This window comes from Mastigoproctus giganteus, chromosome 8, assembly GCF_048544385.1.
Source record: "Mastigoproctus giganteus isolate SK-2022 chromosome 8, ASM4854438v1, whole genome shotgun sequence".
In the NCBI taxonomy this organism is placed as follows: Eukaryota; Metazoa; Arthropoda; class Arachnida; order Uropygi; family Thelyphonidae; genus Mastigoproctus; species Mastigoproctus giganteus.
This window is the reverse complement of record NC_143582.1, coordinates 91,082,129-91,104,536: the sequence shown is the minus strand read 5'-3', so window position 1 is coordinate 91,104,536 and position 22,408 is coordinate 91,082,129. Positions and strand designations below refer to the sequence as shown.

Genomic DNA, 22,408 nt, shown 5'->3' with positions numbered 1-22,408 from the left:
CCAAAAATACAGTAAGTCCCTGACACACATAAGAGTACGTTACAGGACTTCTTGCGTAAGTCGAATTTTAGAACTCGGGAATGACTAATGTAATATTGCTACTATATCATGCGACTTAATAAACAAACTAAACTAAAGATAATAGGTACACTAATCTCCCAATGACGACTTATAATGGAACTTCTGGTTGCTTATTTGTGACTTGCAAAACATCTGTTTATACCTATTCTAGTTATTACTTGAATTTTATGATTTCTGGTTGGGTTTTTTTTTTTAATTTGGAGTCTTAAAGTGTCCCGATTAATCTGATCCCGGTAAATCGAGAGTCTGCTGTATATAAGTTGTATTAATATATTGAATTAAATATGCATAAATGGACGTGATAGTTATACAAAGTGCCAGCAACTAGCAGGGTGAGGAAAGTAGAAAAAGAAGTGTAGTAGGTTTATGAAAGATGAAAGAATGTTAAAATCCTAGAGGTTTTGATAAATTAAAAAAAATTATGGGCTGAATTACCAAGCCAATATACAGCGGGGGAACTGTAAAGGAAAATTAGTATATCAAAATAATAATACAGGAACTCCCCAACTTACACAAGGGTTGCGTTCTGCAGAATTGATTGAATCAAAAAAAGAAATGTTTGTTGAACATGTAAATAGAATTATTTATTGTATTTATTCAATTTTTCATCTCATGAGCAGGAAAAATTAGAAAAGCATGCAATTTAAAAAATTTTCAAATTATAAAATTACGAAAAAAAAGAGAGAGGAGACAGGAATAATGTCAGTAAGTTGTACCTCTCGAGCATCATTGCCAGAATCGACATCTTCAGCTGAGAAGTATGCCACTGCAGAGGTTGAGGGCTGTGGAGATTTAGAAGGGGTCGGCCAATAAACCTTACGAAAGAACATATTAATAGATAACTGGATGGTGCTTTTTTCTTTTCATTGTAGATTTCTTTGTAGCAAGCATATCTTTCACACCTCTGTTAACTTTTAAGGATCGTTCGCTGTCAGGATCCATCTTCTCACACTCTGCCATTGCCATCTCTCTAGTGATGAAGCGTCTTGGCTCCTCATTTGGTTCATATTGAGCTTCGTTAGCATTTTCTTCTTTCATTATAGCTGACTGCAAGTCAATAAGTTCTTCGTTAGACAATTCCTTCTCTTCTTCCTCTTATTAACTCCTCCACATCTTTGGCAACAACACCTCCAACTGAAGTAGCTCTGCAACCTTTACAATCTTATCTGTAACCTCTTCATATGATTCGTCTTTTTCGTGGGCATATTTTCTTCCATGCACCATTTAAACAACTTTTAGTAATTTCTGCCCAGGCCTTATTAAGGTTTAGATGGCATGGTAAATATTTTAAGATTTCCAAAAGGCTCTTAACAAAATTTTTCTCATCCTCTACTGCAGACAATTCAGGAGCAAATGTTGTGCGTAAATAGTATGCTTTTAAATTCGAAATAATACCCTGATCCACAGGTTGGATGAGTGAAGTTGTGTTTGGCGGTACAAATGACTCTCACATTCGAATTGAAATCATCTAGATGCGTAGGATGTCCAGGAGAATTATGTAATAGAAGTAAAATCTTGAAAGGAATGCCGGTGTCTTTAAAATATTTTTCTACCTCTGGAATGAAGCAGCATTTAAACCAATCCTCAAAGAGAGATATTGTTATCCATGCTTTCTGGTTCGATCGGAAATGTATGGGTAGGGTGGCTTTATTGATGCCCTTAAATGCACGAGGATTTCTAGAATGGTACACAAGCAGTGGTTTTAATCCCAAGCAAATGTGTGGTGCTATCTTTTGAACCCACGGAACCTGGCTTTGTTCTTTCCTCTTTGGCCATGTATATTCGATGGGGCATTTTTTACCAATACAGAGCGGTCTCGTCATCGTTAAAAATTTGCTGCATTCAATAGTCGCTTTCATCAGCAATTTTTTCCAACACATCACAAAATTTCTCTGCAGCTGCAGAATCAGCACTGGTGACTACACATATTTTAACATTGTGGAAACCAGCGCGATGCTTGAACCTATTAAACCACCCGCTGCTTGCCAATAACTTGGGTTGGGGTTTGCCGTACTTATCTTTAATGTATAAATACTTGTTGCTTTTGCTTGAATGGTTATTAGACTCTGAGGCACTCACTTCTGAATCTGATTTTCCATCGATATTATTAACAGCTGTTCCATCTTCGATATAGCACCTGAACGCTATTTTGTGATCACTGTTGATCTAAGTGCATTGATGCTTTGACATGTTCTTTTATATGTGCACTGTCCTTTAAAATAGTATTCACTGTTGAAGCAGTGAGAACTAATTCTCTTCCAATAGATGACAAACTTTTTCCTGCTTCGTACTTAATAATTTTCATCTTCATTTCTAAATCAATTTTGTTTCGTTTCCTGGCATTACCACCACTTGCACTTTTCATTGGCTGCTTTCCCTTCATCATTCTAATATGTAAATAGGAATGAAGAGAAGTTTCTGAAAAAAAAAAATTTTTTATTTTTTTTTTGAAGATTTCAGTGAAGGGCCCACACAATTGCAGTTATTGGTATTATCGCTTATGCAATAAGATCGAGTTTACTACCCGTTTATAATTAGATGCACTAACAGAAAAGCCCAATACACTGGAAAGTGCAAATTGTTTTTGTTGTTTTATAGTTGTGCTTTAGAAAAATATCACAAAGGCATTCAAAATTAATGTTCGTTGAACTATTAGTGCAGTACGAGGGTGAAACGTTCATTTCACCCTCGTACTGCACTAATAGTTCAACGAAAGGGAAGAAATTGGTATTTTTTAATTACTTTTTCTATGCTTTTTATCTTTCTGCTGTCTATTTCTAATTTCTTTACATTCGTTGAACTATTAGTGCAATATGAGGGTGAAACGAACATTCCTACTATCCTACTTCTATTGCTATTTTTCTTCTTTATTTATTTATTTAAAATACTCCATTTTCCCTTCCCCCCTTCCTCAATTTAATACCTCACCCTTATACCATTTGCTTGTTCTAAATTGATTTCCTATCTACACAAAATTAAATCCTACAATAAATTCTACATATTCATTTTAACATTTTTCTATTTTAACTAAATTATTTATACCTCAATAAATTACACTGCGTTGGAATTACCTTGTCCACACTGTATTAGAAAGTGCTAATTTCTTTATCATGACTTGTTTTGCCCATTTACCTTTCTTCTACTACTATGGACAAGTATAGAAACGTAGTTCCTGATACATGGTCAGGTGTAGTCCCCCTGGTGAAATACCGGATCATGTATCAATAATTATTTCTGCTGACATCAGATTATGCATATTTGCATTACCTATATTCGACCATTTACTAAATATGTTCCCCCCACATCTAATGACAGCCATAACATTTTCACTTTAATGTTTATTTCCACTTTATTTGCATTATATTATTTTGATGTACTAATTTTGTTTTACAGTTCCCCCACTTTATATTGGCTTGGTAATTCAGCCCATAATTTTTTTTAATTTATCAAAACCTCTAGGATTTTAACATTCTTTCATCTTTCATAAACCTACTACACTTCTTTTTCTACTTTTCTCACCCTGCTAGTTTCTGGCACTTTGTATAACTATCACATCCATTTAATTCAATATATTAATACAACTTATATTTACTCTTGCATCCTTTAATGCTGTTTTGTGCTTTTAAGTGCATCTGTCATACCTATTTATTAATTTTGCATTCACTGAAACCATTTCATCAACTGTATACCTTTTTCATGTGTAACTCTTTAAACATTACCTTTATAGAGTTACATCGAATACCCATTTATATATATATAAAGTCAGTATTTTAGCAAATAAAGTTTATTCTGTCTTCCCGCTTAATTAAATGTGGATATTCAAAAGCAGATGTAATATTAACAAATAATTTCCGGTGGCACTGAAAATGTCTGATACTTTGCAGTTACAATTCATAATTTTCTTTCCTAAAATTTATCACATATATACAGAGGTTGGCCAATAAGTAAGGAACTATTTTGAATGACTACTAATCTAAATATGTATAAGTTATTTGAAAAATAATTTAATTTTTTTTAATCGTTTCAGAACAGTTTGATCATAGAAAAGTACCACAAACCTTACAATGAACGAGAGGATCGTCACGACACAGATACCAAACTGCTGACAGCCTATGCTATGGTTAACCATCATCATCCAGCAATGCACAGTAAGATCACAGAAGCTCCTCCACGTGACCAGAGGCTATTTGGAAGGTTAGTACAAATATCTCATCAGACATTCCTGCAAAACACCAACCAACAATAAAAGCATAAACAGGAGATTTGCACGAACACACTACGTGCAGAATTCCACAGTTTTGGTTTCCATGGAACAGCAGTAGCACATAAGCTAAACACCACCAATCACAATCAGAGCTCTACCCTGCAGGGCACAATGAATAGCATAACAGATCCAAAGAGCAGTGGAAATTAGTTCTATGGAGAGTTACACCCTGTTCTAATTAGATGGGCAGGTGTGGATGCAGAGGATGCCTGAAAAATGACTGCTGCCAGAGTGCACTGAATCAACAATGACATTTGCAAGAGGTAAGGTTATAGTGTGGAGTTGCTTCTAATGGTACAGATTAGAAAGCTTGGTGGGTCTGTAGAGGAACCAATATTGCTGACACTTACCTTAACATTTTGGGCCATTCCACACTCCCTAAGATGTAGCAATTCACTGGTACAGATTCATGTTTGTTTCAAGAGTAGAATGCTCCACCATACTTCTGGTGCTGTTTGGGACTGGTTCATGGTGTGTCAGCCAAATGGTGACACACACACACACACACACCACAAAAGAGAGTGGCAATGATATCAACATGAAATCAATGTGCACCCAGATACTTTTTTTGGAGTGTAGTATGTAATAAGCAAAAACAAAAATTTTCAATGAGCAATAGATTTAACTTGACACTCTTATCTACTAATCTTTAAAATTTTCTTCTAGATTTCTGATTGAGAAAAAGAGAGAGAGAGAGAAGTAAATAAATACTACCTTCAATCCCAAAATAGACATACTGAGGATCAGGTGGTAAAATCGGTATAAAACATAATACTGTTGGGCAAAAACAGATAATTAATCATCGTAGGTTACTGAATCAATTAAATGGCTTAAAATAAATACCAATGCAGTTAGAAAATAAAGTAAGAAAATTATAAATTATACAAATTCATATTCCTTCAACTAACAAACAAACTTACATCTTTTACGTTTTGAGCCATTTGTTTGATCTAATATTTCGTCAAGGCCAAGTAGCTTTAATGTTTTTCTTCTGTTGGAAGCGGGAAAATGTTTCTCAATAAGATTTTGAAAAACACCCCTGAAAATACAAAACATTATTATTAACTATATTACAGAAACTGAAATATTAACAGAAATGAGATGAAGAATGACAAATATGAAAAAGCAGTGGTCTTCAAGCTGTACCCACATAAGAATAAAAAACATTAAGAATTTTAGTCTACTTAGTTCTCAAAGTGTTGGGAACTCTTTTAACAGTGTGCCGGATGTAAGGGGGTTGATAAGACGCAACATAATATTTCAGCAATTTGTGCTCTTTATCTCCATCTTCACGGCTGAAACTTCTAACAGCTGTGTCTCGAAAAGATTTTCTTGGATTTCTCCACTGAAAATTCCAGAAATCTGCTAATTATTGCAATTAGCATTGCAATAATTAATTAAAAACTCATGAATTAAGTTGCACCTAATTATATGTACATGTGTGATATCTGTCACACGTTCTGTCAGCTAGAGTATTACTGATTGTTTTCTCCAATCAGTAACACTCTCTGGCTTCATGGCATTGAAGCATCATCTAGAATCAAACCATTGACATGCATGCTTCATTATTTTATAAAGCAGGCACTCCTGTTATCAATAGGCTGGCATCCAATTGCTTGCATTAGTTGAAGTGCAAGGATTTTTCAATTTGCAATTCTCTCGCTGATGGGTCTAAAGGAAGTCTTAATTTCAAATTTTAATTTAAAAAATGTTTTTAATATAAAAAACTGGATTTTTCATAGTTGTGCCACAGTTGTATTCACAAAGGATTAAAATAGTTGGTGGCATCAAAAAAAATGTGAAAAATTTTGAATTATTTTTTGCTGATTTTTCAAATATATGTGCATGTGATCCGAGTGACCCCACAAACAACTAATGAAGGCAAAAGGGAGATAATGAGCAAGGTTTAAGGAAATGAACAAGTTTAAGGTCGAAAACATCTGGCTACAAGTTTTTTAACGAAAACTCCAAACAAGGGGTATTAGAACCTACAGTATTCATTACTGTGCATGGGTTGAAGGTTGAGAAAATGAAAGAAGATATTTGTTGACATCACTTTTGAACTGCTGTATGTAATTTTCAGGAAATACGTATGAAGGAAGGTTGTTCCAGAGAATGGAAAGTTGGACAGTAAAAGTATATTGACTGGTTGCATCATGTATTCAGACGACTTTGTAAGACAGAGCAGGAATTATAGAAGCCAATCCAGAAGAACAGTGCCTATGAAAGTATCAATAGAAAAGGCATGCAGCAGAAACAGAACATCTATGAGACAGAGAGTGAAGAGACTCTCTGTCTCTTCACTCCTAATTGTCCTCTTTTGAATGGAATCTAGAAGCCTGAAAGAGGTATCGAAGCACCATCCCAGATGTGGGAACAATATTCCAATATTTGAGGTGGAAGAAAACTAATGCTGTGAGAAAAACAGAAAACCCAGTTTTTTTTGAAGCAGAGGAAGCAATATTTGTAATGTCTTTATGCCAAGAGAGATTAGAATATAGGGTAATCCTCAATAGAGATATATCATCTTGCCTATAAATCGAAGTGTCAATGAAGATAAGCATAGGAGCAGAAGAATTTCTTTTTGAGAGATATAGCACAGGTCTGAGTTTAAGGAGGACTGAAATCAATTAAGTTATCTTTTCCACAATGGAAAAGGAATTGGTAGTTGATATTTGAAAAGTTGTAGATGTTTGAGCAGGGCAGGGTTTCTTAAACTGGAAGGTGGAATGTAATGCACTATCATCAGCAAAATTATGGATAGGATTTCTGGTCAGTGGAAGAAGGTCATTAATATACAAGAGGAAAAGAGTGAGAGAAAGAACTGAACCTTGAGGAACATCAGATTCCAGCATTAGAGGAAAATTTAGAAGACAGATAGCCATCAACCATCACCTGCAGAGAGGAGAGCGGTCAGAGAAAAAACTGGATATTCATTTATAAAAAAAAAAAAAAAGTTGGCAAACCATAAGATGGAAACCAATTTAGAACACCTCTATACCAAACACAATCAAAAGCCTTTGAAATGTCAATAGCAACCACTTGGGTTTCACCAATCTTTTCCACTGAATATGTCCATAAATAGGTAACATAAGCCAGAATATAACCAGTGGATTAACATTGATGGAATACATACTGACGAATGCTGATCAAATAGAAGGTTTCTCGATTTCTAGATAGTTTAAGAGCTGGCAGTTAATTGATTACGACATTACTTTCGAAAGAGTAGAAACTAGACGGGAGGGATTTGTCATCCTTTTTAGGAACTTGCAGGATATGAGCAAATTTCCAAGCAGAAGGAAAAACACCTTTGGAATAAGAAAGTGAAAAAAAAAAAAAAAAAGGCAACACAGAACAGGAGTAAGTTCAGGAGGTCAGGTTTTGAGAACAAGTGGAGAAATATCATCAGAACATGGAGCTTTCTTAGCACCAAGATTAGTAAAAATTCTTCTGACATCTTTTTGATGGAAGACCACGAGGCATTGAATGGAGTGTACTGGGAATAGTGAGAGGTGATTTACCAAGATCAACAATATATGAGTTGGAAAAAAAATAGGATGCTAGCAGGTCAGCTTTATTCTTGGTTGAATTGGCAACAGAACTATCTCATTTTGACAGAGATGGGCAAAAGTTACGGCCAGTAGCTTTGGTAAGAGACCAGAATACTTGGCTACTATTTGGACAAGAAGCAAGTTTTCTACTCTTAGCCTGTTCGAAATTAAGTTTCGACTGATTAATAACTGCTTTACAATTGTTGCAATCTTTGGTGCAGGCAGAAAACGAATCTTGAAAATTTGAAAACAAGCCAATTACAATATGCAACATTCTTCTCTTGAACAGGATAGTTCATGGGGTTTTGTCAATGATATACAAAAACTTTGCTGGCAATTATAAGGAGCTGATTATCCTTCTGTACAAGGCCATATTTTGAGTATTATATATAAGTCTGGAGACCTCACTTTAGGAAGGATCTGCTGCATTGAGTGCAGAGAAGGGCAACCAGATTGGTGGAGAACAAAAGGGTGTTAACTAGAAAGACATTAGTTCTGCAAATCGTAGCATCTGGGGACTAGGCACTGCAGGAAGATCTGATTGAGGTGTTTAAGGCTTTGCATACACTTGAGTAAGCTAAATGTTTATGGCATTTTTCCTCTTGCTGAGACTACACACACGATGGGGCACAAATTCAAGTTGGAGAAGGAAGATTGCAGGATAGATGTGTGGAAGTTTGCTTTCTGCCAGCCAGCAGATGTTTGCTTGCTGGAACAGGCTTCCATCTGTTGTGGAAGGGGGGGGGGATTGAATAAATTCAAGGAAGAACTAGACACATATTTGGCAGGTATGGAGGTCTGAAGTCTAGTTTCTTTTAACCTGATGCTATTTAAGCTTGCTTTCTTGGGGAGAAACCATATCCTCCTTGACTGAGATTGGCTAGCTACAGGCTCGACTAAAGATAACTTTGGAAATTCATTAAGTCATTATTTGGAATCAAACCCCGACCACTGGTAATTAAACTCAGAATAAGTGCCAGATGGAAATATATCATGCTGACTAAGATGTCACAGAGGACATATTTGGCCAGACAGTCAAAGTTCAACACTTGTAGACATAGAAGGCATTCAGCTAGTAATGGTGATGCTTCCAACACCATTATAACTTCCATCACTGAAGTCATCCTCTTTCATACAATGGTTGGCAGACATCAGCACTACATTCTCTCAAAATATAACAATGTCAAAAATCACTATTCAGGCTGAATCTTGCTTCATCAAAAATAGAACTTACTATATGTTCTGGTATATAGTATGCTGCTGTATAAGTATCAATAAATTATCTAAAATTTTAAGGTTAACTTGTACAGAGAATACAAAACCCTAAACTATTTCCAATTTATAAGACATTTTTTTTTTTAACATACCGTATTTCCCCATGTATAAGATGCACCTTAATTTTGGGGCCTGAAATTTGAAAAAAAAATTTATTACATAAAGTTATTGAACTCAGATTTTATTCATCATAAAATTCATAAAACTCCTCATCACTGTCAAAACTCCCATCCATTAGCTTGTCCTCATCTGTGTCTGATGAGGAATCACTGTCTTCATACATTGAATCGTCCTCAGTTCCATCTATGGCATTTGAAATGCCACACTTCTTAAATGACTTGACAACGATCTCAATCTTAATATTACCTCAGGATCTTTTCACCCAGGTACAAACTTCTCCTATAGTTGGTTTCTTCACTCTTCCTGCTGGTGTCAAATTGTCCCCAGAAGACTTCATCCATTGGTTCCATTCGTCTCTCATGGCAGCTTTGAAGAGTTTGTTAATACTGACATCAAGTGGTTAGAGTTGGGATGTCAAGCCTCCAGGTATGATGGCAAGTTTTGTTTTTGCTCTGCAGCAATCTTCTTTGTGTTTTTTGTAATGTGTGCCCTGAACTGATCAAGCACCAATAGAGCAGGTTTGCATAAGAGCCCGCCTGATCTCCTGCTCCAAACTTTCTCAAACCAGATCTTCATCCCATCCTGATCCATCCAACCCTTGTCACGAACGTAGACAATCACTCCTCGAGGAATGTCTTCTTTTGGCATTGTTTTGCGTTTGAAAATCAGCATAGGAGGCAGCTTGGTTCCATTGGCACAACAAGCTAGAACAACTGCATAATGGCTCTTTTCATGCCCACTTGTCTTCACAGTTACGGTTTTCACCCCTTCTTATCAACAGTTCTGTTACTTGGGACATCAAATTGAAGGGGGACTTCGTCCATATTTGTAATCTGTCCCAACTCAAACTGATGTGTCTTTTGACATTGAATGACAAAATGATGAAACTCTAGGACCTTCTGCTCATAGCTTTCAGGCATCTTTTGGGCAAGTCTGGTTCATGTACGCATGCTTAGTCCATTCTGTTTCATGAACCCGAAGTACCAATTGTGTCCTCCTTTGAAATCAGTAACTTCTTTTTCATCAGCAATTCTTCTTGCCTCATGCTGAACCATCTTTGTGGACACATGAATTCCAATTGCCCTTTGCTCTTCAATCCACATCTTCAATTCCCTCTCTAAATCAGGCCATTTTCAGTATGGTTTCTTCTTCCCATAGTCAGTCTTGGATTGTTTTCTCAGTTGGAGGAGGAGGAGGAGCAAGCTTACGTTCAACAGCACGATTTCCATTCACTTTTGCAAACTGGATCACTTTTAATTTGAATTCAGTACTGTACGAAAATCTTTTCTGAGCCATTTCTGTGAGAACGTGGCAAAACATAACCTAATATACCGGTAACAAGTGCGAAACAATGAGTGCAAAGAAAACAAGCGTGAAAAAGCGGGAGATGCAAGTAAAAAAATCTACAACCACTGTAGAAGATGCACCCAGTTTTTAGACCCCAAATTTTTCGAAAAAGGGTGCGTCTTATACATGGGGAAATATGGTAAATTACATAGTGGTTCACTTTTTAACACCCAAGTATGTGTTCATCTTCTTCGTTAGACAAAAACAGGTGATGGAATTCACTGGGAGTCATATTTCAGATTTGGTTTTTGAGGTTGTCTATTTCTTTTTGCAAATGCACTTCCATTAAACAAGCAACAAGAAATTACTAAGTTCCACAACTGAAATCCCATGCCAGTAGGTCTTGGTTTCATAATCTTTTAGATAATGAATAAAAAATTTTTGCAGCTTAAATTTTCATTATGCATTTGAGTTGACCATAGTGTGAGTCCATGTGGCCACCAAAAATAGTTAACGATAATAATCTTGTAAACTGACTGTCTTAAACACGTCTTTCCCTCTTAAGTGATCCAGCTTGAGTAAATATTAAAAGCAGACACTCTGAATACAATTTATAACAACTTATGAAGTTATTTATAATCATTCTATATCCCCAGGCAATCTAGAACAGGTAAAAAGACAGGAGATTTTTTTTTTTATTAGAAATTAAATTTCACTGATAATATACACTGATGAGACAAAACATTATGGCCACCTACCTAATATGATGTTGGTCCTCCACGTGCAGCCAAAACAGCTTGAACCCAGCAAGGCATGGATGCTACAAGATTTCTAAATGTGTCTTGTGGTATCAACATGTAACCTGCAGATCCTTTCAACTCCTGTAAGGTCTGTGGTTGAGATGCTGCAGACCAGAGTTGCTGTTCCAACACAAACCACAGATGCTTGATGAGATTGATGTCTGGGGAATTTGGAGGCAAGGGCAATACCTGGAAGTCTACTCATGTTCCGTGAACCAGTCTCGAACAATCCGGGCAGTGTGGCCTGGTGCATTATCCTGCTGAAAGATGGTACCGCCAAAGGGGAAGACCATTGCCATGAAAGGGTGGTACACTGGTTGGCAATGGTGTTTAGGTAGGTGGTAGATGTCAGAGTGCCTGGCACATGGATGATGACTGGACCCAGGGTATCCCAGCTGAACATCACCCAAAGCATGACACCACCGCCACCAGCTTGTTTTCTTCCCATGGTGCATCCAGGCGCCATCACTTCCCCAGGTAAACAACGCACATGTACCCGGTTGTCCACATGGTGCAACAGGAAACACGATTCATTGGACCAGACGACCTTCTTCCAATCACTTGAGGTCCAGTTTCAAGGCTCGTGTGCCCATTGTGGGCGCTGCCGTCAGTGAACCATGGTTAGTATGGGCACTCGGAGTGGCCTGCGGCTACACAGGCCCATTTTCAGCAGGGTTTGATGTACTGTGTTTTGTGACACATTACTCCTTCCACCAGCATTCCAATTACTGGCAAGTTGCGCCACAGTTGCCCTTCTGTTGCCACATACCATCTGGGAGAGCCTTCACTCACCTCGAGCATCGATGAGTCGCCATGGTCGTCCAACACTTCCCCAGCAGTTCATGGGTTCCCCCTCTTTGGACCACTTTCGGTAGGTACTATCCACGGCTGACAGTAAGCACTCCACCAGCAGTGCCGTTTCGGATATGCTCTGACCCAGTCATCTGGCCATTGTCAAACTCGCTTAAGTCCACTTTCTTTCCCATCTGAAGAACAAAAGTAACACTGATTAGCGGAGCTCAGTATCAGGTGTTTTTTATACCATGTCCCGACACGCACATAGTTCACCTGCAGTTGCTTTGATTTGCATAGCGACTTGCTGGTCATAATGTTTTGGCTCATCGGTGAATGCATGTTTATACCCATTCAGGTTTTTTTTTTTTTTTTTGGTATCTTGGAAAAGGCTGGCCAAATGGGGGGAAAAAAAAAACCTATGAAAATTTAACTTAGCAGACTTATTTTTTTATTCATTTTCTGTCATACCATTGCTTTACATTTCTACAGACTGAAGAACATTTTACTCTCAATATTTAAAAACAAATTGTTGTTCACTGCTCAATTCTGATATAGGGAGAATTCATATATAATTATAAATGGAAAATGAGTTTCCCTGCCATTGAGAACAAAAAATTTTCCATATTAAACAACTAATGTTTTTTGTACTGCGTGTGTGTAAAATCAAATAATTCACTCACCATTTTAAAATATTTAAATAAAATTAACTCTAACAAACATCTTATATATATATATATATATATATATATATATATATATATTTTAATTTCATATGCTAACGACATTCACACTTACTTTGCAGTAGAAACAAAGTCTGTTAATTCTCCACCACTTTCCTCTACTTGTTCTAATGTACGTGATTCACCTGTTGATTGCAAGCCAATTACAACACACTGAAATAAATGAATTAGATTTCATGATGTGAACTTTGAAGGTCCTACTGCAAGCAATAAATATATTAAAACAACATGGTAACACTAATGCACAGCTGCTATCTTGGCCTTCGGAAAGGTGGAGATTAGGTAACTTTAAGGAGGAAAGCAGGAGATATATTGGCCAAAACAGGAGGGGAAAAAAAAAAAAAAAATACCACAACAGATTTTTTTAAATTCATGCTACACTAGATACTAAATTTCACTGAATAATGTGTATATATACACACTGAGTGATCACTAAATTATAACCACCTACCTAATACTTTGTAGGTCCACCTTCTGCCCTCAGTACAATGTGGCATTGATTCAACAAGATGTCGAAAGCGTTCGGGAGGTAGGTCCAACCAAGCTGTGTGTAATGTGGTCAGCAATGCAGGTATGAAGGTGATTGGTGTATCCGGAAGCCTGATATTCCTTTCCATAGTGTCCTGCAAGTGCTCTATGGGATTGATATCGGGGAAGTTCACAGGCCAATCGATATGATGGAAGTCAGAACTGTGTTCCTCAAACCATTTCTGCAAAACAAGTGCCTGATGGCTCGGCACACTGTCATCTTGGAAGACACCATTGCCATTTGGGAAAAAGTGTAACAAAGCGTAACAAGCAGTTGATGATAGCGGAGATCACTGATACATTGTTCCACATGCATTAGGGGTCCAAGTTCCTGCCAGTGAAACATGACCCACACCAGCCTGCACTTTTGATACCATGCACGATGGATCAAGAGCCTCGTGTTGTTTAAGCCAAATCCATACATGACCATCCATGGAGTAAATAACGTGATTCATCCAACTAGCACACCTTCTTCCAGTCTTCTAACGTCCAGCATGCATGCTCTTTGCACTAGGTGAGTCTTTTACACTGATGAACCTTGGTTAGAAGAGGATGCCGTAGGGATTGTCTGCTGGTACAGCCCATGTTGTATTGGGTTCGCTGTACAAGTTGTCGGACCTCGTGCTCACCTCTAACATCAACCTTTCGCTGACCTTTGCAGTTTTGCTGTCGGGTCGTTGTTTGACCATTTTGATGCTAGTCCTGGTACACTTTAACTACAGTGGCTCTCGAACACCCCACCAGTTCAGCCATTTGGGAAATCGAGACACCAGCTCATCAAGCACCCACAATCTGTCCTTTATCAAAGTCTGATAAATCCTTCCTTTTACCCATTGTGCTGCTCAGAATTTTACTACCTACAGAACCACTGACACCTTATCTATGTTACGTAGGTCGACTAACTCTGCACTCTCGTACCTCACGTGGTCATAATTCAGTGATCACTCAGTGTATGTGAATATATATATATATATATATATATATATATATAACCGATAATTCAAAAAAAAATTTATTTTTTTATTATATGTTATTACATTCTAACTTTTAAGCCATTATTTAAATATATATATAAATTATTTATAAGAATTTTACCAAGAGTGTAACAGTATATATTATTAATAATTAATGGTTTATGGACCAGGCACACTGTCAAAATTAAGCAGAAGGAACCCTCGACCATAATGGATACTTAAGTTTTATAGGTAGAGAGTGGAATAGGTAAAAGGCTGATGGAACTGAAATTGTAACTACAGAGAACAAGGGACAGAAGTTAATAAGTAGTAATTAGAAGTATTTAATTCTGCATATCCTATGATTTCAACACCTTCGAGAGCCAGCCACCGAAATAAAAGGAAAAAGCAGCAACAAGTAAGGCCGCCGTTTCTGACATGAAATATATGCAGAAAATGGTAGATTTGAAAAGCCAGTATAGAAGATAAGGGTTGAAATTGAAATTATAAGGCATACGTATATTTCATGGTTTACCCAACAGAGGCAGAACGCAAAGTGAAAGGTTAAAATAAAAGAGGATAACTTACTGAGATCGAGTTGGTGTATGATGCTTTTTCCTTTGATTTTGGCAGCTGGCTCTTGAAGAAGGCATTGAAATCATAGAATACACAGCATTAAGTACTTCTAATTACTTCTTATTAACTTCTGTCCCTTGATTGTTCTCCATAGTTACAATTTCAGTTCCATCAGCCATTTACCTATTCCATTCTCTACCTACAAACTTTTATACATATATATATATATAAATATTTTACATTAAAATAAAGCCATAGGATTGCTTACAAGTAGAGTATGCTTTCAAACACAAGCTTATAGGATTTTTATGCCTGGATTTCCACTTGAATTGTCTATTAAATATCAACTTATTATGACTGCTTCAAGAAAGATACTGTTGCAGACTTTGCCCTCTTCAGAAATGTTGAGTTAAAGTTTTTTTTTTTTTTTTTTGTAACAATGGCACTGCTATCTAATTATATCTGATTGTCAAGATCATTTCCTAAGCTTCACAAGAAAGAGAATATCTGAACTGAGTTCCCCCACCCAGCTGGATATTCTCTTACACTCAGCACTGCTGTGAGACCTGTTAAAATACCAAGCATTATTTGGAATAAACAGTTATATTTCAAGTTTCCTTGTGAACTGTCAGTTCACCAACCAAGAATTATTGTACATCAAATCTTTCTTCTTTCATGTTTACCAAACAGTGCTACTGGATCATTAAGTGGTTCTCAAAATGTGATTATATTTAAGTTCAAGTCAAATAACATTTATTTAAATGAACACTTCCAAAAACCCAGTTGGCAACTTGTTATCTATGAATTCTATAGCCAGCAGGCTTTTAAATGCAATAAGGAAACACACTTTGGTCTTAGGAGTTCATAATAGTAAGTCAGCTGTTTTCCAGGAACTAAGGGTGAAAGGGTGAACTATAAAAACTGCATTTTTAAATTAAAATAAACAGAAATAAAGTTCAAAAGCACTATAAAGTAAGTAATATCCCCATTAACAAAAAATAGTAGTAGTAGTAGTAGTAGTGGCATGTAATGCAAGAAAGCAAGTGTAGCTTATGCAGCATCAGCCAAAAAAAAAAAAAAAAAAAAAATCACACCATTCCCTCCAAATGCCTGCCCAGTTCCTTCTTAAATTTATTTAACCTATCAACTTCCACAACGACAGATGGAAGTTTGTTTCAGCAATTAACCATCCGCTGGCTAAAGGCAAATTGCCGCACATCTATTCTACATCTGTCTTTTCTTAATTTCAATTTATGCCCCTTTAGGTTCATAATCTGAACAAGTGGAAGGATACCATCAGAATTTAGTGTGCTCAACCCATTCAAGGCCTTTTACACCTCAATCAGATCACCACGCAGGTGCCTAGTCTCCAGCCAGTGCAATTTGCACAACTTAAGCCTCTCTTGGTAAGAGGATCCCTTCTTTCCCCTCACCAATCTTGTTGCCCTTCTTGTACACATCAAGCAAATCTACATACTTCCTAAAATGAGGCCTCCAGACCTGTACGCAGTACTCAAGTTGTGGTCTGACCATTGCCTTATACAGAGGGACAATCACCTCCTTTTCCCTGCTAGCAAAATTCCTATATATCATTGACAAAACCCCATGACCTGCCCAGGCAGCCTGTCTGTATTGCTCAGAAAACTTCATATCTGACTGCACAATTACTCCCAGGTCTTTTTCATTTTCTACCACTTTAAGTGTAGTACCACACAGTTGGTACGTTTCTCTGGGGTTACTTCTACCCATATGCAGTACTTTGCATTTGTCAAGGTTAAACTTCAGTTTCCACTTCTTAGCCCATCTGCCCAAATTATCTAGATCCTGTTGCAGTAGAACACTGCCATTACTGTCATTAACAACACCGCAAACTTCGACACTAAGCCTGACATACCTTCATCAATATCATTGATAAATATACAAAACAACAGAGGACCCAACACCGAACCCTGTGGAACTCCACTAATAACATTAGTCGACGAAGAGCAGCATCCATTGATCACCACCCTCTGTCTTCTCCCACTCAACCATCCTTTTATCCATTGTAGCAACTTACCCTTAATACCATTCTGCTCCAATTTGTACAATAGTCTTCCATGCGCAACAGTGTCAAAAGCTTTCCCGAAATCCAAATATATGATATCAAAATTATTTTTTGCATCTAGTTCCTTTGTAACCACATCATAACATCCTATCAAATTTGTCAGACAAGACTTTCGCTTAATGCTGTGTCTGAATTATTGCTGCAGTCTTGTCTAGATGATCCTGCAATGCATCTTTTACCAGTGACTCCATTATTTTACCCAGAACAGAAGTTAAACTAACTGGTCTGTAATTACTCGTGTCACCCTTCGATACCCCTTTGTGAATTGGGGATACATTTGCACATCTCCAGTCCGTGGGGCCCTCCCCTGAGTCCAAGGATGCTCTCATAATTATGGCTAAGGGTTTGCTTAGTTGCTTTGCCGCCTCCTTTAATATAAGTGGACTGATCCCATCCACCCCAGGTGCCTTTCTTATGTTTAACTTCAACAATTTCTCCTCCACTTTGCTATCAGTTATTACAAAATCATTAAGCACCCTGCTACAATTTGATAACCTTCTGCCATTTTCAAACCTTAATAACTCCTCATGTGTGACTGTAGATGCAAAATACTCATTCAGTTTGTTTGCTATCTGAGCAGGATCACCAACAGTCGAATCATCGATATCAAGTGAACCAATCAGATTCATCCCCTTCCTTTTAGAGTTTATATAAGTAAAGAAATCCTTGTTGTTTTTCTTAGCATCTTTTGCCAAGATTTTTCGTAATCTGCCTTCGCCTGCCTAACCCCCTTTGTGACCTGATTACAGACTAGCTTATATCTGCCATAGGCTTCTGAGTCGCTTGATAATTTATATGTATCCCATGCATTTTTCTTCTCTGTCACGAGTCTCATTAGTTCATTTGATAACCATTTAAGCCTAAACCTTGAACAATATTTCTTAACAGGTATAAAACTTTTAGTATCATCCACTATTAAATGGTAAACAGTTTCCTTCACTGGTTGCCATTTAACAAGAAATTAAATTAAATAAAGGAGAGTGAAAGACAGGAATTATAACAAAGTTTTCAACAATATGAACACTGTCTTCCTGCTAAGGAAGAGGTTACTTTTTCATAGTGACACAGTTATTACACACAGTAGATTACTTTATAAAATATCAAGGTGACTGTGTAATGATAAATAAACTGTACAACTTATCTGTTATAGAAATTCTGCTTCTTTAGGGTCTAATGCATGTTATCACTTTAGCTTTAATAACAATTATGAAAAGAAAGGATTTTCTTTTTACATACATAATTTAAATTGTGCACATACTACATATTGATGATGCAACAATTTTAGGAAACCTGTTGCCTGGTTGTCAATTATGTGATATCTCTAGCTTTAAATTATTTCGGCTATCATTATATCTGTTGAAGAATTTTTCATGGCAGTATAGTCAGTACACCACTTGTTATGCATTGGTATGGGGGAACTCAAAACCTATAAGAGACTGAAAAGAATTCTTAAATATCTTTTCAACTGGGACTTTGGTTCTCCCCCCCCCCCATACACAAGCTTTTCTAGGTTTTACAGTTGCAGTAACATGCAAATCAGCCAGTGAACACATACACACTCATACAGAAATAATACATGAAAATCCATATGGACTCTGACAAATCAGTAAATAAATAAGCCTCACAAAACACTCATGAAAATCTCACGAACACTTGGGAATACCAGTTGCCATTTCTACATCTTGGATATCACTTATGGCAACCAGTCACAAAAGGCTAATTCGAATAATAAAAAAATAGAAAATTATGTTTTTGGCTTCTTTGCTACATTGCATGAAATTACGTGTCTCGTATTTTGCTAACAAAAATCAAATTTAAAATCTAGATTCCTCCTGCCCATTTAAAAGAAAAGAAAAATTTTACCTTTCCATCCTTTACTGCTGTTCTAGCCAACTCCACTGCATGCCGTACTTTTGAAGCTATGCAAAGATATTTGAAAAAACGTTGGTGGGAAGCCCAAAACTGACTCCACATTGTCTTCTTTGAGCGTGGATCTCCTTCCATTAATTCAGCAGCTTCTTGGAATTTTTTACGTGCTTCTACCCACTATTATGTATTAGAAATATTTAATGAAATTCAATTGCTTACTGATACCATAAATTATTAAAAATAACTTTTCAACTAAACTTAAGATAACTTTAATTTACAATTTGCATATCAATCCCAAGATAACTAACCAAGTGTATGGTTCATTTTTTTTTTTTTTTTTATATATCACAGCCCCAAACATCAAAGGTATTCATCAAACGGTAGAACCATAATTTCGTGTGGATTGAGAAGATAGAGAAAATTTGACATAAATTTCTGTAGACTATAATTTTCAGGTATGCACAAAGATTTTATCATCACCCACACACCAGATAACATCACAGGGATGACAGTATAGGAATTTTTAGACAGGAATGTCATACAGTTCTCAGTTGGATAATGAGTAGAAATGTTAACAGTTGCTAAAGGCAAAGGAATTGGTTTTAATTTCAGGAAAGGAAACCATATAGCTTCAAGTCTTACATGGCCTCTATCAACTGCAGAGGGCAAATATTAGAATTATGGAATACCTTTAAAGTCACAGATGTGAATGCATGCATACATACCATTAAGAAAATAAAGCCCGAAGATAATGCTGACATGGATGAAAAATGAGCTAGCTAGTTTAACACAGCACAAAAAGGTGGCAAGAGAAAATTAAAGAGCGATGACAAGCCTACAATAGATACCTAACTAACTAACCAAGATAGAAAAGAATGAATTAGAAAAGAATGAATTTAATTTCAGGAAAGGAAACCATATAGCTTCAAGTCTTACATGGCCTCTATCAACTGCAGAGGGCAAATATTAGAATTATGGAATACCTTTAAAGTCACAGATGTGAATGCATGCATACATACCATTAAGAAAATAAAGCCCGAAGATAATGCTGACATGGATGAAAAATGAGCTAGCTAGTTTAACAGAGCACAAAAAGGTGGCAAGAGAAAATTAAAGAGCGATGACAAGCCTACAACAGATACAAGCTGAACTGTAATAGCACTACAGAAAAGGTTAGGTTGGCAAAACCTGATAATGAGAAATTGCTGGCTAAAGACAAGGACTTTTCACATATATGAATACAAAGAAGAAAAGAATGAATTAGATCAGATCCATGCATAATAGATGTGGGATAGCCACAAATAACTCTGTTGGACTAAATAGATGAAAGATCCCTCATAGTGAGGAGAAGCTGCATGATGAAGCAGGGAAAATTAAATTAGAAATACTGAAATTTCAGAAGACTTTATAAGTTTATAAGAAAAGTTTTTGAGCCTAAAGGCAAGTAAGTGCATGGCACACTCAGTAATTCTGAAGGAAGCAGTAAGGGAGTGCACTGAACCATTATGGTTCAATATGAGGGTATCATTGAACTTTGCTAGAGATTCCTTTCGGTTGGATTGCTGAGTACTGATGTATTGCCAATACATAAAGGTGGTTCTATACATGAAGTGGGTTATTACCAGTTGGTCAGTCTGGCTTTAATGGTAGAGAAAATGGAGGCAAGAGTACAATACAGGGTCATTTAGATAGAAATGTAATTCTGAAGGAAACAGCATGGTTTAATTTCAGGAAATGAGACTATGGCATATAGTCTTCAAGTGTTAAATTCTACTAACAACTGTATCCAAATAGCTATTTTGGTTAGCTATTTTGCCATTGTTTGTTTGGATTTTAGCAAAGCATTTTACTCATTCAGCACAAGAGGTTACCAGATAAACTGGAACATCTTGGAATCACAGGGAAGAGGCTTAGATGGATCACAGAGTAGCTGTGGGCAGGAGGCAGCAGACTGATGAATAATTATTCTTGAGAATGAGAAGTGGGTCCTCTCAGGGATTAGTACTGCTGTTGTTTTTGATGTTTTAAACGACAGTGATGAAGTGATACAGGATACGTCAAAATTTGCAGATGATATGAAGATCAGTAGATTGATGAATGACCACTGCAGATCAGTGTTCATTCAGGACTATACAGGATTAGTACAGACTTCTTCAGAAGAGTGACACTACATTTTAATGATGCAAAATGCAAGCACTTATATGAGGGTAATTCAAAAAATAAGTTACAATTGACCATTGTAACCCAAGAGACATTTATTGTGGTATGTAACATTATGCAATAGAAAGCACATACCTTGCATTACTTTTCCACATAGTCACTGAGTCGGTGTAAACACTTCTCGGAACGTGTGACTATGCGTTCGATTCCCTGATGATAAGTTACTCTGGAGTTACTGCTAGCCATATGAAGTACCTTGCATTTGTCAATGTTAAACTTCAACTGCCATTTCTTGGCCATCAACCCAATTTTCCTAGATCTTGTTGCGGTAGCTCACCCTGATGACTGCTGTTAACCACCCTGCCAACCTTTGTATCATCTGCCGGGCACATTTTCCTCTCCCAACATTCTCTTCTTGCATGACTATCACACTTGCACAAGAAAGCAAGGCATTTTTGTAAAAACCAAGCAGTTGGTTGAGTACTAGACAAATAACTTTAAAATCTTCACACACTAGCTAAACATGATCCTTATTCTGAATTTTTTCCGAAAGAAGCTTAACACTTTACAGTTTTCTTTAAAGTGTACTGAATGGCTACAGGAATGGATACATACTTGTTTCCATTTTGAAGAACTCCTTTGAGGATTACTTCAATGAGTCAATAACAGCCTCCATTCTGCAGTTTAGTAGAAAATTCAAAAAAAAAAGTTCATAACTGCAGGAATATTGTTGCAATATATCATTGGGCCTTTTTTTGGAAATATGGGCAAATTCTTTCTTGAAACATCTATAACATGAAAAAGCTGTTCCTGGAGCCAGCATACATTTGGAATTCAGTTTCTATTCTAAAATCTCCACAAACCCTTTCGGTACATTTAAATCTCTCAAGAGATCGAGTTTACTTTGTGTAAAAAGCTGCAGTCCAGAGTTTCTGAACTTCTCTATCATAACGGTTTATATCGTTCTCTAGATCACAGAATGTCAGATTCGGGATCTGATGGCAAATGTTCAAGACCAACTGGTGGAAATGGTACAGGTAGTTCGAGTACACAATGCCCTATTTGTTCTTTGCATTATAACCTGCTACATTTATGGAACAAAATGTAGCAGTTAAGATATGATCCTTCATGAGATGTGGGAAGGAGCAGCAGTGCGTAGCACACGCTTCTTGATTAGACCGGGGTTCGAGCCTGTCACCACCAAATACGGAGGATGCGGAAAGGTCAGGGAATGACCACCGCATATCCTGGAACAATATGGCCTTAGTTGCTAATGCTCCTTAAAAAAAAAAAAAAAAAACAATC

General features: G+C 36.8%; 1 protein-coding gene across 4 annotated transcripts in view; it reads right to left on the bottom strand.

Moving 5' to 3' along the window:
• Positions 1–22,408, bottom strand: part of LOC150081714 (protein strawberry notch homolog 1-like) — a 374,252-nt gene that overhangs the window by 192,180 nt on the left and 159,664 nt on the right. For all 4 annotated transcript variants that reach the window (XM_090378820.1, XM_090378821.1, XM_090378819.1 and 1 more), the window contains exons 11-13: positions 18,938–19,120; positions 12,969–13,066; positions 5,266–5,384 (exon numbers count right to left, since the gene is read on the bottom strand). In XM_090378820.1, the coding sequence (XP_090234946.1) occupies positions 5,266–5,384; positions 12,969–13,066; positions 18,938–19,120 (400 nt within the window). The remainder of the gene's footprint in view (positions 1–5,265; positions 5,385–12,968; positions 13,067–18,937; positions 19,121–22,408) is intronic.